Source organism: Acartia tonsa, chromosome 3 (genome assembly GCF_053477335.1).
Source record: "Acartia tonsa isolate MP-2025a chromosome 3, ASM5347733v1, whole genome shotgun sequence".
NCBI lineage: Eukaryota > Metazoa > Arthropoda > Copepoda > Calanoida > Acartiidae > Acartia > Acartia tonsa.
The window spans coordinates 56,322,717-56,342,734 of NC_137262.1; the positions used below are offsets into that span (position 1 = coordinate 56,322,717).

Sequence of the window (20,018 nt, forward strand, 5' to 3'; positions counted from 1 at the left end):
AGATGGTCTAATTGGCCTCATAATCCGTCAAAATTAATTAATTAATTAGAAGGGTTTTAAAGCAGAAAAAGTTTTCGACGATATAAGCTTTATCCTAAGAAATGCGACTATTTTAGCTGACTCAATATGCAAAAATAAGTGCCCATTTATATAAATAAGTGCCACTTTCTTATCAATAATATTGCCGGATTTTTCCTTCACTGTTTTCCTATTGGTTGATTTAGAGAGTATGTATCTAGATTATATCCATTTATCATACAAACAAAAAAAAATATTATCTTATCGTCTGTTTTATTATTAGCAGTAAAGCTACTCTATAACTCATTTCTTATGTTTATCAGTCCGTCTTGCTTAGGAGTATTCTGCTGTTTTTTTAAAATACTAGCGGCTTCGCCCCTAGCCTCTAGGGGCTTTGCCCCAAGAGATGATAAAAAAAGTTAAGGTGAAATTCATAAAAAAAAAATAAGAAGAACCAAGGAAATCTCCTGCAAAAAAAAGACCAAGGATATCTCCTACAAAACAAAAAAAAAAAAAAAAGGGGAGGGATTTTTTTGTTTTTGGGGGGTTGGGGGTGTCCCACCCCCCAATAAAATAGCCTAAAACCACCACAGGACCAGTAGGCATATTCCCTAAAGAGTAGAATCCGATCGGTTCTGTGGTTACCGAGATCTTAAGCTTCAGACGGACGGACGGACAGATAGACATCAAGCTACTTTGTATTATAGATGTGGCTGGTTTTTGTGTGATTTCGCTTACTAATGTACATCCAGTAGTCATGTAGGGACAAAATTTCGTGTGAAGAATTCATTGATTAATTGACATCTATCCTATAACTTACAGGGTCCGTCTCTTGACACGTTTGCTTTTCTCAGCTGCTATTACACTTAGATGGCCGAATTTAGCTGTAAAGATTCTGCTGAACAATGGACATAAATAACTATTTCCGTTTGTACGTCATTTACACTTTTATATATATGATTGAAGGCGTTTTTCCTACAAATGACTTATCGAGCACTACAATCCCCCCCCCCCATTATTTTTGTTTAGGTCACGTTAGGTTAGGTTATATTAAGTATAGGGTAGTACTGCAACCTCTTATTTTCAATTTACTTTCAAAATAAGAGGGAAGGTGTTTATGTGCTTGCTAGGTACTTTTTTAAAAACCGCCATGTTTACTGTTTATATTTATGAACTTTGCTACTTAATAATGTTGGCATCCTTGTTTTATTTAGGAACCTTGGAAACCCGAAAACTGTATAAATAAATATTGAAACAAGGATGATAATATATCTATAAATATGAACGGACAAAAAAGGGGAGTATTTAGCCTCTTGCCAAATGAGCATGAAATTTAAATCACTAGAAATATCAAAATAAAATAAAAAACAAAGTGGATGTTAACATTTCCTAAAATAAGAAATTGAGAAGGACTATCTTCTCTTTTCTTCATCTCCACAAGGTTACGCCTCCGTAGTTAATCCCTTTGCACGCCGCTAAGTTGTACTGTACTAATTGCAACAAGGATTGTTTACCATGCTAAATAAATCTCCTTATCTTACAGAAATTATAAAAACTGTCAATTCTGAAAACTATTTTAGTTTCTTTTAATCCTTTTAGTAACACAATATTATAATCTGTAAGTTTAAATTTTTTCAGAGCGAAGCTACTCTACAGTTAAGGAATGTCTGTCTGTAATTTGGTACTTCCAAATGTCCAAAAAGAAAAGCCTTGACAGAGAATTTAAAGTCAAAGATAATAATTCTGTGTGTTTATGCTTCAAATAATTGTCTTCACTTTGCATATTAATTCTTTTAAGTGTAACAAATTTTGTTATGGTAATTCTTAATACGAGTTGGCACAATGTCCTAATAAAAACATCTCAAACATTAACCCTTTACAGTCGGGCCCCTTGCCGCACCTTAATCGGTCGGGGGGGGGGGGGGGGGGGGGCCCGGAAGGCCTTCAACGCCACCCCCTATTATCTCAGTTCCTATTAGAGCTAGAGGGCTAAATTTTTTTGTGCAAGTCCCCTGTTAGATAATGAATTTCCTTTTATAAGTATAAGTCAATTTTCGCTTCCTTCACCCTTTTATTTAACAACCTTTGTTTTTAGGTCTTTTTTTACTTAAAAATTTCAAACGGCTGTAATTTTCTTATTTTTGAAGCTAGAAGAACAATTTTTTTCTAGAAAATGTTTATCTTTATGTAAATTTTACATTAGAAATATCAAAATATGAATTTCAGCAGCTGCAGCTGTACTTGGCAGCTACCAGCCGCCGCAGTCGGCGGTCGGCGAGAAAACGGCGGCTGATCTTTATGAAATTTGTATACGTTCTATAGACATGTAAAAAAAGTTTAAGTTTAAAATTTTAAGTCTCTAAGTCAAAAATTGCGGCCACAGGAGCCTTTTAAAGATTTCTGGAGACCTGGAGGATCAGGACCTGCAGGATCATACCTGGAACCTGAAAGTGACTTGAACACCTGTATTTCATATAAGGATGTTCTACTAGAGGATATTTTAGTGTTTTGGTATGATAAAATGCTTTGTTTTAGTCAAAAAAAATATTTTGCTCTTTACCTGGATGACCCTGCCAGGTTTGCTGGCATCCTGTGCCCGCCAGGATGGAGATATTCGAAATTCCAACTCTCAGTTATGTGTCATACCCATACTTAAAAAGTCTCGCAGTTTGGGCTCTTTATCTTTCACACACAGAAAATGAGATAGAAAAAACCGGAGGGGGGGGGGGGCGTCTTAAATTGTTAGTAAGTTCATGTTAAGCATCCTGTATTGAAGTATTTTATGACTGATTCACATGGAATTTTAGTTTAAAATTTACAATAAATATTGATTTTGCCACACTTTAAAGTAAATATCCATTTTGACTACACCATAAATAAAACTTCCTTAATTTAAAGTATGTTTTGTACAATCAATTAAATATTACATGACAATTTATGATATATCTAGATTTTAAAAATGCTGACCCTAGTCTTTATTGGACTACTTTTAGGCATGAGTAATGCCTATCCATCTGTTAAAGAAACCTCAGGTAAGATTATAAAGCTTCATTATATTTATACTACTGATTTTCAACATTTGTCATTATTATTGGGTTTATTAATAGCAAAAGGTTCAAACATTCAATCAACTTGAACTATGTATTCTAATACAGTGATTGAGAGGCATTTTTTGACTTACCTGATTGATTTGACTCTATTCCCTGTGATTCTCCTGTAACTGAAATTATTTATATTTTAGGTGACTCTGTACCCTGTGATTCTCCTGTAACTGAATCTATTTATATTTTAGGTGACTCTGTACCCTGTGATTCTTCTGCACCTGAATCTATTTATATTTTAGGTGACTCTGTACCCTGTGATTCTTCTGCACCTGAATCTATTTATATTTTAGGTGACTCTGTACCCTGTGATTCCCCTGCACCTGAATCTATTTATATTTTAGGTGACTCTGTACCCTGTTATTCCCTTGCACCTGAATCTATTTATATTTTAGGTGACTCTGTACCCTTTGATTCCCTTGCACCTGAATCTATTTATATTTTAGGTGACTCTGTACCCTGTGATTCCCCTGCACCTGATCTATTTATATTTTAGGTGACTCTGTACCCTGTGATTCCCCTGCACCTGAATCTATTGCTCCTTGTACTTGCAGGAAAGATACTTTATAACTAAGCTGCTAGGGGCATCTGGAAGCATTTGAGAAAAAAAAAAAAAAGATTTTTTGTTCTTTACAGACATATATAACACCATAGACCCCTATTGATTTGTATGATTTAATTCTTTATTATATTTTAGAACAATTCAGTTTATTATTTTTTTTGTTCTTGTAAGTTCATAAAAAATCTTTTAAAGCTTAACATCTCAGGATCTTTGACGTATTTAAAAAGTATATCTTGAATGTAGTGTTGACACTGAAACAAACAGTAGAATTCTAGCTTGTGACTTTGACTTTGCCATTGAGGATGATGTGACAGAGATGGTTGAGAACATCTTTGCACAGTTTGATGAGAGTAACAACAAATTTGATGCAGTTAATCTTGACTTTGTTGGCGAGGACAAGTCAGTTGCTAACTTTGCTTTTAATGAAAAAACAACAGGTAATTATAGAATTTATTTCTTGTATTCATTCAAAACCAATTAATATCTGGTTGATTAGAACTGGTTCTCATCAATATAAAAAAATGTCTAGCATTGTATAATATCCAGTTTTCTACAAATATAAGAATGTACAATCATAACATTAAAATCAATTTCTTTTGCCCTGAGATGCCAAGATGTTATTGTACATTTTATATCCATGGAAAGCTGTTTATAATGCGAGATATAACTATTCTCATATTCTTCATTTCATATTTATTTTAAAAACTTGACAGTTTGGTGTTGAACTTCACACATGTCTTTCAGTCAAGGAGAGCTTGATTCTGTATTGTATAACTAGGAATTGCAAAACACATATTTTATGTCCGAATCTGGATTGATATTAGTCATCCCCAGAGTAATGCATCAATTCTCTGAATAAATTGTTTTTTTTTTCAGGTAGACTGGAAGCAAGTGCTTTTCAGTTAGTTGGCTTCTGTGTTGAAGATCCACAAGGACCCATGGTCTTTACTGACTCTGCCTGGATCAACTCCAGGCAATCTATGAAGTCAATCCAACTGCTACCTTTCTGCCCCCAAAACCCTACCTACAGCTTTGCTCCTGGTTTCCTAGCTGACCTTGAAAATCTTGGCTTCTTGATGATGGACTATTATGACTTTTCAGCACAGCCATTTCCAGAATCAGGGGTAAAGAGCATCAAACATCTGCTGCTCAGCAAGGTTAAGCTTGGAGAGTTTTTGCCTGGTACATTTCCCATGATGGGCAATCTGGAAGTTTTTGAGGTCGATCATGAAGGTATCTCCAACTTTCCAGCTGGTATTATTGAAGATTTTCCTGTGCTGAAAGAATTCTGGTCCAGCAATGGTGATGTTGAAGTTGTTGAAACCGGATTTTTCAAGAGCATGACTAACAGCAGAGTTGTTCATATGGCCAAGGATAAACTAACCAGCATTGATCTCACTGGTCTTTCTCCATATACTGAAGTTAATCTTGAAGACAATGCTATCACACAACTTACTGAGGAAAACTTCCGGCCTTTTGTTGAAGGAGTGCTTAACACTGCTGATGCCACTGGAAAGATTTTCCTGAAGGGGAACCCACTGGAGTGTTCCTGTGATCTGAAATGGTTGGTGGCTGATCTGAATGGTGTGGGTGTGTTTGAAGGAGCTGTGTGTGCTGATGGAACTCCTCTGGAGGAGGTTGATGCTGATACTATCAATGATCAATGCTAAACATAATTGTATCTTTGTTCTATTTAATTTTCACTCACATGAGATTTCATCCATCTACTGTTCTTTAACTTCAAAGCCAAACAGAGCACATAACTCATCCTTAACCCTTACTTTTATTGAAATATATATAGCTTATTCTGATGCTTTGTAGATGGGCATGATCTCATTATTCTTGATAAATAAATTTGAATTTTATATACAAACAACCTTTTGTGATCAATTTATCTAAAACTATAATTCCAGGAGATGTATTTAGTAGTACATCCCAAGTCAATCTGTTAACCAAAATTTCTTAATCTTCCTTTTCATTTATGGATTTTTGAATTCAATTAAGTCAATTATCTCAATAATTTCAAAATAAAGTTTAACCAGAAAGCGTCAGGATGTCTGACTGTCTATTAGGATATCATAGGTGAGTTCTTGTCTTCAGAGTGCCTTTTATTATAGTTCTGAAAAATTTTATGCTGTTTAGTTTTAGGTTGTAAACTATAAACCCTTCAGGACTAAACCCCTATTCTATACAAAAATTGATTATGTAACAAAATTGTTTAATTTCTTAATATTCTTTCAAATTTTAACTTTTTTTGTCTCTTTACGACTGTTTTAAATGAATATATAAATTAAAGAATTTTAATTGAACCAACCCAAATGAGATTTTATTACTTAATTTCCTTTTTATTCCATCAACTAATTAGTAGCACAGCTATGCTATAGGTTAGAGTGTTGTTCTGTCTGTTCTTATAAAGAATGATAAAAATTAATCCTACGGGAAAACCCAGGAAGGGAGGCCACTTTTATTACCTAATTTTCTTTTAATTCTATTAACTAATTAATAGCACAACTATTCTATAAGTAACAGAGTTGAGATCTGTTTGTTCGCCTCCAGTATAATAAGAATTAAATCCTACAGAGAAACCCAAGGATGGAGGGGACTTTGGAGGGCTGTTAATTACACTTAAACCTGTAAGTTTTATGATCACGTCATCTTATTTGTTGGCTCAAAATACTTTAAGTACTTTTACTGATTTTTGATTGGTTAGTTCCAACGTTTCCACCAATAATTCTATAGAAGAGGTAAAATTGTTTATCATTAATGGGGATGCATGTAAAACTACCGTCAGTTGTCTGATCCATGAAAACATCTCAAAGTGTAGAAGGAATCTCAAATGTCAAAATGTCATATCATATATTTAGTAAATTATATCTAAAAGAGCTGTGCTATCATTGGACCTAATAGTCCTAGTTTTATTCCAATTTGATAATTAATTTCTACATTTTTGTTCTCTTTCTTTCTTTTATTACTTTCTTTTTCTCCCTTTTCTTTTCTTTTGTTATTTTTTGTTTCAATAAATCAAAATATTTAGTCTTCCGTTTCGTTTCGTTTTATGTCTTTAATTCTCCATTAATACGTTTTAATTATTTTACAATCCTTCCACCCCAATAAAGCATATTACATAAAAAAGGCAGAATTTTTACAAAATAGATAGATAGAGACTGGATAGACAGACATAAATAGAAAGTGTATGACAATATTTAAAGATTAAATCTATTTTCTTTCCAAATTATAATTTAGATAAACGAAATAGAATTGATAGGTAGATATAAACTAGATAGATAGACAGACATAGATAGAAAGTGTATGACAATATTTAAAGATTAAATTTATTTTCTTCTATATTTGAATTTAGATAGATAATATAAGATATATAGGTTAATAGAGACTAGATAGATAGACAGACATAGATAGAAAGTGTATGACAATATTTAAAGATTAAATCTATTTTCTTTTTAAATTAGAATTTATGAGATTTGTCGCCTTTGGCCCTTATATAATCAGAGAAATGGGATATGTAATCAGATATTTTATTAATTTATATCATGTTATGTTTGTGTTTGTAATAATGGATGGGTTGGGGGGGGGGGGAGGTCATTATCATCCATAAAAATATTGTTGGTTATGATGTTGATGACATCCAAGCTATTTTAATGTTGTTAAAAAGGCTTTATAGGTCTAAGGGGATTCTCATCTCTTAATCCCCGCCTTTTAGACTACCCTTAATTTTAATCATGAAAATTCTAATCCAGATTTTAGATATAGATAGGGTGTATTTACAAATTGATAAATATTTTACGAAAGGTAGCTAGAAATGCATTAAAGATTATTAGTCATTGCTGTAATGAATAGAACTATCATTCATTAACAATGGATTATTTACTAGATATTTTAAAACATTTACTAAAATGGTTCCTTTAATGAATGAGCATGACATGATAATTTATGAGAAAACAAAATTCTGTAAAACTAAAATGACGATTAAATATGATCATGCCGGTGGGTTTATGTAAACGTCATTTTTCAATTTGATTTCGGCATGATTTGGTTTTTTTATGACCATTTTTTGGGCACATTCGTTCACATTTTTGATTCATTGATTTAATGAAGCAAAGATACTCCATTATTCTGAATTTGGTATAACAGAGCACATTGTATATGGATTCTTATTGGTATAGAAAATCTTCACAAAAAAACAGCTGTTTATCTTTAATAACAGGTATGAAAGCATCTCTATTATTCTAAATTTGTTTTTTTTTATTTTTCCCGTATGGCTTCGAAACTGATTATTATCAGCTGGATTAGAACCGATTCTGATCCACACTGAAAAGTTATGTATCGTATCGTATAACAAACAATTTTAGATAAATAAAAAAAAATCATAAAATCATTACCAGATTAATTGCTCCGGGCTAAATTGAAGTTAATCTTCTATTTTTTCCTTTTACTATCTACGGAATGCTATATAGAAATGTTAATTCCGGTTTTGTTAGCCCTGAGGGACTACTATTTGTAAAAACTGACTATAATACGATACGATACATAATTAGTGGATAATAATCGATTTCGAAGCCATTTTGAAAGTATGTGGTAGAATTGAAAAAAAAATAAAAAAGAAAGATTGAAAGATAATGAGACAAAGAAAAAACAGAACCATTATATCCATAGACCAAAAAATAAATATAAGAATAAAAAGTTAAAAAAGAATTTTTAAAATATATGCTATCTATATTATACTTTCATATTACGCATATAAAGATATCTGTAAGATATTTTTGCATAACAGTTTGTTTTGCAACAGAGCAACAACCATGCACATTTTTAACATTTGCATAGACATAGAACAATATGTAATCCAATAATCCAGTAACATGATGTCTGTCTGTCTATTTCATTGTGTGTTGACCAATGGCAGGCCAGAATACATTGTAAATTACCAATGCCAGGCCAGTATACATTGTAAATTACTAATAACAGGCTATTATACATTTAAATTGACCAATGACAATTTGTATACCAATAAATTTTATCTACAGAAGATGTAACTTATATTAATCGTCTTTTAAAATATACATTTTTTTCGTCCATTGTTATATCCCCTAAGATCCTTGCCTATAAGTTGTATTTTGTTTTTAACCATAAAATTAATCTTGAGAATATATATCCATCCATAGTATACAATATTGAAAATGACATTGCATAATACAGATATATATAGAAATCACTATTTTTTTGCATAATCCCATATACTAAAGTAACTGGATGTGTGTTTGAGTATGTTTATGTGTGTTAGTAAGCAAAAGGATACCTGTGGATAGATAGGACATATTTTTTTTGGAAAGATTGGTATTTTCCTGCTAATACAGAAAATATATATGTCACTATATTTTATGCACAATCCTATATACTAAAGTAACTAGATGTGTGTTTGAGTATGTTTATGCGTTTTGATACCACTTGGCTAATTAGCCTAAAATTTTTCAGGCAAGATTGGTATTTTTCTAAATAGGTTTGTTTTGCCTACATTTTAAGGAAGGGGGGGAGGGGAGATGTCCCAAAAAAATCAACTAATCATTGAATTATACAGATAAATATAGATGTCACTATTTTTGCACAAACCTATATACTAAAGTAACTGGATGTGCGTTTGAGTGTGTGTATGTGTTTTAGTAACCAGTAGGATACCTTTGGACCAAATGGTCGATAATTTTCAGGAAAGATTTGTATTTTCCTGCTATATATATGTAGCTAAATAAAGATCTCACTATTTTTTGTACAATCCTATATTCTAAAGTAACTGGATGTGTGTTTGAGTGTGTATATACGTGTGTTTTAGTAAGCAAAAGGATACCTGTGGCCCGATTGGCATAACATTTTACTTCCGACTCGGGGCCCCGAGGGGGCTATGTTCCTAAAAAAACAATCATTCAGTCGGGGTGCTAACACTCCATCCTTCTTCTTCTGATTAATTTCAAAGCAAATCACCTCATCCCCCTTTTTTTTGGTTGGGGGAAGGGGGGAATAAGCAAAAATATACAGACTAAAATATCCAAAATTCATAACTTTGAAAAATGGTGCACAGCGCCCAAATTATTTTAGCTTAGTCTTGGGTGGTGGGTAATGCTCCCCCTAAATCAGTTAATCCCCCCTCCCCCACCATTGACGTCCTTAGGTAATTAAATAAATAACAGAAGAACAAGGATCACATCATCCATAAAAGCGAAGCTCCAAGGAATGAAGGACATACGAACAATAACTCCCATAGAGTGTCAGAACTTAATAAGACAAACATATCTAACTGTTATAGTAATCATCATGCATCAAGTTTAAAGTCACTAGGACAATTCTAACATATTTTAATGAATGAAAGGAGCTATTTGTTACGTATGGACGTACGGACAGACAAACATTTCAAATTATAGAGTAGCTTCGCTACTAAAAACATTATGCAACTCGGCACATGGGAATTTTGGTCAACTTCAACAAAAAAAAACTTTTTTTTTACTAAACTTAAAAATCTTTAAAGTTTAAACTGAAACAGAAAACCAATTTCTTTTTATTTTTTAAAACTTATGCAATGATTTGAAACAACTGCAACGAAGTATCTAAATTCTAAATGTGAGGGACGGAAACACATAAACCGAAGATAATTAAAGTCCCTCAACAGATTATGACGTCATACGATAAAATAAGCAATAAGAGGCCATCATAAATTTTACCATTTTGGTCAATTACAGTGTATACTGGCCTCGCATTGGCTATCCTATCGTATGACGTCATAATCTATTGAGGGACTTTAAAATCATTTTCACATAAACCCTTTTTATAAATGAAGCCCCTAACTAAATAACAGTAGATATCTTTTCATTATGATACAATATCGAAAGAACAAAAATACAAGAAAGAAGAAAGTAGAAAGAGAAAGAAAAGTTATTTAAATGACAATAAAGAGACAGAGAGAGCGAACAAGAGAGAGAGAGAGAGGAGGGGAGAGGCAGTAGGGAGATAGAAAAGGATAGAATGAAAGTAAGAAGAGAGAGAAAGAGCGAGAGAAATTCCCAAATTAGCAATTTAATTAACATTGCATTGAATAACACAAACAATTAGATTTACTTTATTTTGCAATTGGACTGCAAATTACAGCGTCCAAACTTTTCCACCATTAATTTTAATCTATAAATATGGCAATCATAGATAATGAAGCTCAATTTGTCTAATTTCTTATCACTAAGATTAATGTCAAAATAGTTATTTATCGCATCATACTATAGGCAGCTTTCTGTGGATAGTAAAATTAAAAATGATAATATTAAAACCAGGTTTATTAGCCCCAAGGGGCAATTTCTGAGTTCTAAAGCTTAAGACAAAAAAATCTTACTACTTTATGTGAGAACGAAAATTTTAATCTATTGGAAAAGGGGGAGGGGGTTGTCACACACAATTTACAATAAGAGAAACACAAACAATTATTATTAATTTATACATTGCACATTTGCGCACATAGCACAACAAATAATATTGTTTGTTTACTTGTATTGGAGGACAATACCTGCTAGAAGGCCTTGATAGTCAACCCACCCCCCACCCCCCTTACTACCTTCCTTTTGAAAATTATTTTTAGTTAGAAATAGGGGTATCTCCCCTTTTGACACCTTATAAACCACAAAACCACCCCACTACAACTTTAATTTTATAAAAAAAAGTATTTTATCCCTGCAATAAACATTAATCCTGCATGTCTCTCCTAGACCTTACCTAACTGACCCTAAAGCCAGGTAATTTTATCAATAAAAATAATTTTGGAATGCACACTTTTCCAAAACATATATACTGTATTTTACTTTTTACTGAAGCAATTGAAACAATTACATTCAAAAATGTACCATGCAGTTTGACTTGATTTAATATTTGATTATTACTTTGCAAAATATTTCGCTCACTGTATGGCCACATTTTTGGATAAAATATATAATAATGAATGTCCTGAATTTATCTTTCTAAAAGAAAATTTTTATTTATTTAATATTTATTATGAATGTTTTAAAGGGGATGACTTCACACAAATAACTTTACTTATACTGATAGCAAAAGATAGGGCTTTAAAAGCAAGCAAGGAAGAATGTATTATAAGATGGAATGAGGATAACTTTTTCTCACAAACTTTACTGTTAGCACAATTTACCATAAAACTACTTAATTCCATCGGATTAAATTACAGTTTAGTAACTAATTTTATAGATTTTGTTTTAGGATATAAGGACAATACAAAGTATTTTAGCTGTTAGATAACGTCCGATCTCCATTGTTTAAAAAAAGTAATATGATATAAATATAAATCAAAATATAACATTATGTTTTAACATGTATATATATAAATATGTTTATAATATGTAATATTATCATGTTTAATTTGTTTATGATTTGTCTAATAAGAAGAATAAATCATTTAAAACACACACTTTTTTTATTTATGCAATATAGGAAGAGAGGGAACATTGGACTGTGAATACTGATTCTTAATCAGAAACGTCTACTCTCATACAGCCATCAGCCATCTAAATTCGGGTTTAAGGAGGATGTCAAAATTTTGGGTCTGCTTCACGCACCCCTCTTGCACGATTAAAAAACAATATAATAACATTTGAATAAAAATTTAGTATTTCTTATTAGGTTAATACCTTTGTTTTTTTCTGAGATAAGTTTTTTATACAGATTTAGATGACTTTTGTGCATGGAACTGAGAGAAGCCAAACGTAGAAGTTTGTACAACTCTTCAATATAGAACTTATGTTTAGATACTAGAAATATTAATTATAAACTGTTCTTCAATAGGTTTCATTTTTGATTTGTAAAAGTTAAAACAAATACATGGTCTATTAATATTTTTTTTTCCTATTTTTACAAATTATACAAATTTAATTTTTTACTTTTAATTACTCTACATTTTTAAACTCTATTGTTTGATTTAGTTTATTTGTAATTAGTCTGAATATACATATATAATTATCATACATGATTACTCTATATTATTTAACTCTATAGTTTGATCTAGTTTATCTATTAACAGTCAGAATATATATAATCTATACTATTATTTATATATGATTACTCTATAGTGTTTAACTCTATAGTTTGATCTAGTTTATCCATTATTAGTCATTTATGTATATGATTACTCTAAACTGTTTAACTCTATAGTTTGATCTACTTTATCTATTATTAGTCTGAATAAATAAAATACTTATATATGATTACTCTAAATTGGTCAACTCTATAGTTTGATCTAGTTTATCTATTATTAGTCTGAATATGCCAAATTTCATAATAGGTAGGATTACATAGATAGATAAATGGAAGATTAATATTTCAACCATTTATTCACGAATTTATTATTACAACGTAGCAATGAAATGTAAACATCATTGTGTCCATAATATGTCAGCAATTACCACTTTTATTAAATGCTATAAAGTCGACATAAACCATTAACATTCGATATATTATTACTTGGATAATGCACCAGATTTTCATGTACTCTGTGTTCGCAGCTGGCCAAAAATAATGATCCACCCATTTACCCAATCCCCCAACTGTACGAACTAACCAATAAATAAGGTCCAGCTAAATTGACGACAACTTTTCCCCTGTCAATATATCTTATATTCATTATGTCGACAGGGAAGATTCGTACTTTACATTGACCTGTCTCTGTATCCCTGATATTAAGACAAGAACAAGGACAATAACCTCATAATTAGCGCAGCATACTAATTCAAACAAATGTGTAAGTAGGGCAGGAGAAGATTTGGATTATTAATATCTCTTATTTAAATAAAGTTAAATGAATATATTCTAAAAACATTATCATTGCATTTAGGGTTTGTCCGCTAATCTATAATGGGTTGCTTTATCTTTTAATTGACATTTTAAAATCGACCTATCGATTTAAAACTTTGCGAAAAAATTCCAGTAATTTTCTTATGATTTTTTAGCCTTTGAAAGCTATTTTATCATATGATATTATTATAATACACATTTACAGGGACATATTTCTAAGAACTTTTGTTTAGACTTGTGAATCAATATGAATATTAATTGCATATTGCATATTAGTTAATGTTCGTTTGTTAAGCTTCGCATTCATGATTATTGACAATCTTGTTTATTCAACTAAAATCTTTTTATAGCCTGTTTTATTTTTTATCAAAGAGCTTCAGTTTATATTTATTTCTATTTATATTTACATTTAGTTTGTTTTTATAAGATAACAAAAATATATTTTTAAAGTATGGAAAAAGGAATATTTATTCTAAAAAAATATGTGTTGAATTTACTTCATAATTAAAATCTAGAACATATAAAGTTTGTGGACATGTAATTTTTATGCTCTTGGCCTATCGCTGTACATATCCTTTAGTTTACAAAATGGGATGTTAAGGGTTAAGACAATGGAAAACCCCCAATTATGATAAACTAAATTCCCTCTTATGTAAAAATTAAAATTATTAATTGAAAATGTTAGAAAATGCTAGTTTGTAACAAATAATCAAATATAGTGAATGTACCCAAACATTTTAAGCCAATAAATTTATAAAATTTTGGGTACCAAACTACCATTATCACTTACAGTCCAATGTACCCAAACATTTTAAGCCAATGAATTTATAAAATGTTGGGTACCAAACTACCATTATCACTTACATTCCAATGTCCCCTCCCTCTCTGATAAATTATAGAGTCCTCAAATGTCCAATAAATAATATTAAATCCATGATTTAAAGAGGCTAAAAGGCTTAATAAAGTTTTATCTTCTTCAAATGGATGTTGGTGGGGATATATCTAAGTAACAGTATAATTGTATGTTCGTCTGTCTGTTTTTAACCATTTAGATTTACATGGAAGCTATTTTTTAAGGAACATGTTTTAAGCTATAAAATACATACAACTACTTCGTTAGTAAATATGTAATGTGTATACTATTTTTGATTATTAACTAGAGGCTGTGCTCATATATATCTCCAGGGGCACTATATAGAAGGATGGTAAAAAGCCCCTCTGCTTATCATTTTAAATAGTTTTAAGTAAATTTTGTGGGGGGTTATTTTTTCCAAAGGCGATTTTTTTTGGCTGAAGGTTACCTTCCAAAAAATAGCTATAAACCTTTCAGGACATATAAGAAACTTATATCGGTCCAGCGTTTAGCGAGATCTTAAGGTACAAACACATATATCCATAGACATCCTGTTACTTTTATATCAGAATTAAAAGCATTAATAGATGAAAAGTAAACTTAAATTTGAATGTAAAGATAGATAGATACAAGATAGCCATTAAATATATACATAAACAGATAGATAGATAGCCAATAAATATCTGAAATTGTCATTTACTTCCCCCAATTTTCCCCTTTCAACCAAGACAGGCACATATATTCACAGATTTTATTTGATTTAAATTATGTGTTATTTGTGTAAAAAGGTCTTGAATGTTTCTTTTTTGCTTAAGAATTAATTTTGTAATACAATTACAACCGTTCAATGAAAGAGTTGGTTGCCTGTTACTTATTCTAATACCCTTGGTGTTTTGAAAGAAAGGGAGAGATTGGATCTTTTAAGTTATTTTTAACTGTTGGTCCTGACGTTAAAGTGTCATGTCAGGCTCGCATGTACAAGTTAATTGACAGGTAATATTCATTTTAGCATGGCTACGAAACCGATTTATATCTGGTGGATTATAACTGGTTCTCAGCCATATAGAAAAATCATCTATAGGATCGAATTACAGACAATTTTCCATGAACATTTGGGCCTAATAAAACTGGTTTTAATACACAGAGAGGTGTCTATGATGCTATGCGACAAATAAATATTATATGGAATTTAATAAAAAACACCAAATGATTAAAATTGCATAATAAATGTCTATGTTAATGCCTTTGACCACAAATATATATAGTTTGTCTTATTTAACCCCTTTTTAGAAAAGAGATAGCCACTCTTGAAATAAGTTTGCCTTAATAGTATTTATTTAACTTTTGAACTATTTGCTGTACCCCTGTAGGTTGTGGGGTCCCAAGATATTTATTTTTCATTTTAAAAATGTTAGAAGGGATGTGGGGGGTTGTATTTTTTTTCTCGGGTAAAGGGTGTTGCCTTCCCTCTTACCAATAGCTTAAAACCTTCCCTGGACTATTATTCAACAATCCTGAAAATTGAAGAATGATTGATCGGTCCAGATATTGAGAGATATTTCATTACACACATACATCTTAGTACTTTTAGAGTAGAATTTCTATATTGTGTGTATTTATGTACGAATTATAAACGACTGCCACAAAAAAAACAGCTCTGACAGAATTTGTTTATGGATTAATTGGACTATTTCTGTTCATAAGTTTTAATTTTTCCTTTACATTGTGCATTGAGAAGTTATTTCTAATATTGTCATCCTTGTTTAATGTATTAGCGAAGATTAGGGATAGGGGTTGATGTTCAGAAATTTATATCAATTCAAATCATATATTTATTTTTTTATTTCTGTGTATAAATATCAAACCCTTGTAGCTGTTAATTTATGCAAGAAAAACTGTAGTTAAAATAGATTTTTAAAATTTTTAATTACACTCCTACCATATAGGAAAAAAAAGAGGCAGAAAAATGGCCTAAAACCATTAAAGGCTTAATTATCAAAATTAAATCATTATATTGTGACCTTAGTGAACCTTCCTAAAATTGGAGAACTAAATCTATTCAATGGTTGTTGAAATCTTAATGGACAAATAAACTTTACTACTTAAAATTTATGAATAAACATCCCTTTCCCATTTATTAGCAAAGATACATTAAAGGGGGGGAAAACTAAAGTAAATGACCATTAGAAATTTATAAGCCATTTTCATATAAATAGATAGATAGGTCCCTTTTTGTTCATACACCCAGAGTATATTAGGTTAAGCAAAGAGAAGGAGGGGACATTTGAATTGAGATTGAACTGGTACCCAAAGTTTTGTAAAAATGCTCTCTTTTATTGACTTTGGGCACTTTCATTAGGTCTTGATTAGTTGGTTCAAACTTTACAACCAATAATTTTAATCTACAGAAAGGGTAATTTTGTTTAACATCATTGGGGATGTTTATTAATTTTTCGTCCATGGTCCTAGTCCTTAAGATCCCCCCTTGTCTTGAAGTCATAGTTGTGTATAATAACGCTTGTTTCATTCTTTATATTTTTATATCTTTAGCATGACGTGGTTTAATGTAGACCTATACCGCACAAGGTATTACTTAAACTCTACGAGTTATAAACAAACAACTGGGCCAAAATTACATTTTAAAAATCTTAGCTCTAAAAAATCCTTCCTTTTAAACAATGAATGGTTTTTAAAGACCGTATGAGATTTAAATTTTTTTATAAGCGAAGCTTCTCTATAACTAAAATCTGTAAGTAACTTACATACAGGAGGTAATTTTAGATCTTATGAATTTTTTGACATGAGAGATTTATCTAGTTATGAAACTTGAAAAATGTGGAATGTTTTGGTTGTACTTACTTTTAAATTTAAATTTCATGGTGTACTTATCAAGTAAAGTACTTTTTTACTTTTGGTGATCTAATTAAAAATCAGATTTTGAGGATTAATAAAATAATTCATTATTGTTACCAAATGAAATCACAGCAACCTTAGACTTTTATCTGTGAGCTTCGCCTTAAAGGATGTCTTCTTCATTGTTTTCAATTATGTTAACAAGGCAGTGTACCAAACCTAAAAATATGACCTACATAAAATTGAGTTTTCTTTGAATAATCATTTTCAATATTAGCTTTACAGGGATATATCAAATGATGATAAATTAATCTTTCCCTATTACTAACATGACGAATAAATAGGCTGTATTTTTTCATAAGGCCTGTAACAAAAAAATAAAACCATCTTATAAAAAACATTATTGGAATTGAAACTTTATAATTTTCCAAAAATTCATGTTAGAATCGGTCAATTTATTTCTTAAAATTGAATAGTAAAAAAATCAATTATTTGCTAGCTCTTACTATTTTGTCTACTAGCGGCTACACCCCTAGAGGCCTCTAGGGGCACTTGAGGAGGAGAGAGTCGAATTTAATAATATAATTTCTTATTTTAGATTTTGAAAGAAAATTTTTTTTTGGGAGGGGGGTTGCTCCCCCCCCCCTCATTTTTAATTTTAGTTAAAAAAAATTTTTTTAATTTCTTTTTGGGGGGGATTTTTCATTTTTTTGGGGGGTTGGGGGTGTCCCACCCCCCAAGAAAATATTTATAAACCTTCCCGGGAAGCTACCCTGTTAAGGAGAACCCGATCGGTTCAGCGGTTAGCGAGATCCTTCGGTACAAACATACAAACACACAAACACACAGACACACAAACATCCTGTTACTTTATTATAAGGATTAATGTCTTTTGATACAACATGCATTTTTCTTTATTCTAACTGAATATATACAACAAGAAATCATACTTAAAAGAGTATAGCTTTGCTTTTAATAAAACTACATGTATGTATGTATATTAATTTTAAAATGGTTTAAATGATCTCTGAAATGGCTGGAAAAATTTGTTATACATATATTAAAACTTTCCGACGTACAGATATGATAGTATTATGGAGAAGTTACGTAACTGTTGATTATAGGACGGAAGAACGTACTTATATATATAATGCTGAATTATAGAGTTGCTGTGGTTGCATATATAACAAGCATTATTTATCACTCATACAAATTGAACATGAAATAATTTTTGTTTAAAGTGAGCCGTAGCACGCAAACCAGCCCTAATACCTTTTCATAGGTGTTCCTGAATAGTTGTATATAACCAATTTAGAAATTTAGCGAATAATAATTAAATTTGACTGAGAGAGAGAGAGGGGACGATAAATTGATGTACATGCCCAATGATGATAAACAAAATTAACCCTTCTTTAGATTAATATATGTGGTTGAGACGTTTGAACACTCAACTTAATGATTCAACTAATCAAAATTCACTAAAGTCCCCAAAGTTATTAAGCCAACGAATAATGAAAGTTTGGGGACTAGTGTAATAAACAGCCCAGTGTCCCCTCTCTCTCTCTGCATCCTTACTCTCTCATATTAGGATATATTTAGCTATTATATAATATTGCATGTATTGTATAAACATATAGAGGAAATATTAAATATATATTTTAGCTATTTTATAATATTGTCTGTATTGTATAAACATATAGAGGAACAAAATATTAAGAAACACTGATTCACAAATTTATGGTAAACATGAAAAAATAGAGGTATGAAAGATATAAAGAATTAATTTATCATAAACTCTTTATATTCAAAAGACCGTAGAAATAAAATCATATCGACCTGTCGGTAAAATGTCAGTCATAACCATTTTTACATACCAAATGATGATAAACAAAATTTCCCATTCTGTATTGGTTATACAGTTTGTGAACTATTAGTTTGAAACAAAATCATCAAACATAGTTTTTGAGCTAGCAAATTTGAAACATGTCTGTAAAACTTTGGATACCAGCGCAATTTACAAGGGAAAGTAGTCCTCTATTTTGAATACCTGAACTATCTATGTTGTTATTTTTTCTTTTTCCCCTAATTTTCTTATGATAGATACTCCTATTTTCAAAACTGGGTTATTATAATAAGGTTCTTGGAGCGAAGCTACTCTATACCTAGTCCGTATGTCTTCCATACCCAAATCTATATTCTTATGATAGATACTCCTAGTTTCAAAACTAGGTTATTATTATAAGGTTCTTGGAGCAAAGCTACTGTATACCTAGTCTGTATGTCTTCCATCCCCTAATCTATATTCTTATGATAGATACTCCTAGTTTCAAAACTGGGTTATTATAATAAGGTTCTTGGAGCAAAGCTACTGTATACCTAGTCCGTATGTCTTCCATCCCCTAATCTATATTCTTATGATAGATACTTCTAGTTTTAAAACTAGGTTATTATAATAAGGTTCTTGGAGCAAAGCTACTCTATACCTAGTCCGTATGTCTTCCATACCCTCCTCTATATTCTTATGATAGATACTCCTAGTTTCAAAACTGGGTTATTATAATAAGGTTCTAGGATTGAAGCTAATCTATACCTAGTCTGTATGTCTTCCATCCCCTAATCTATATTCTTATGATAGATACTCCTAGTTTCAAAACTGGGTTATTATTATAAGGTTCTTGGAGCAAAGCTACTGTATACCTAGTCCGTATGTCTTCCATCCTCTCCTCTATATTCTTATGATAGATACTCCTAGTTTCAAAACTGGGTTATTATAATAAGGTTCTTGGAGCAA

At 31.0% G+C, this 20,018-nt stretch overlaps 1 protein-coding gene across 1 annotated transcript; it reads left to right on the forward strand.

The window, feature by feature from the left end:
* Positions 1-2,932: 2,932 nt before the first annotated feature.
* LOC145314620 (oplophorus-luciferin 2-monooxygenase non-catalytic subunit-like) lies at positions 2,933-5,557 on the forward strand. The gene is made up of 4 exons (XM_080154612.1): positions 2,933-3,050; positions 3,616-3,671; positions 3,923-4,118; positions 4,558-5,557. The coding sequence occupies exons 1-4, from the start codon at positions 2,978-2,980 to the stop codon at positions 5,349-5,351; spliced, it is 1,119 nt and encodes a 372-aa protein (XP_080010738.1). The 5' UTR covers positions 2,933-2,977; the 3' UTR covers positions 5,352-5,557.
* Positions 5,558-20,018: the final 14,461 nt, after the last annotated feature.

Coding starts and splice junctions, on each gene's coding strand:
- LOC145314620 (XM_080154612.1), top strand. CDS start 2,978: ATGCTGACCCTAGTCTTTATTGGACTACTTTTAGGCATGAGTAATGCC. Junction 3,051..3,615: donor ATCTGTTAAAGAAACCTCAG/GTAAGATTATAA, acceptor TTTATATTTTAG/GTGACTCTGTACCCTGTGAT. Junction 4,119..4,557: donor TTTTAATGAAAAAACAACAG/GTAATTATAGAA, acceptor TTTTTTTTTCAG/GTAGACTGGAAGCAAGTGCT.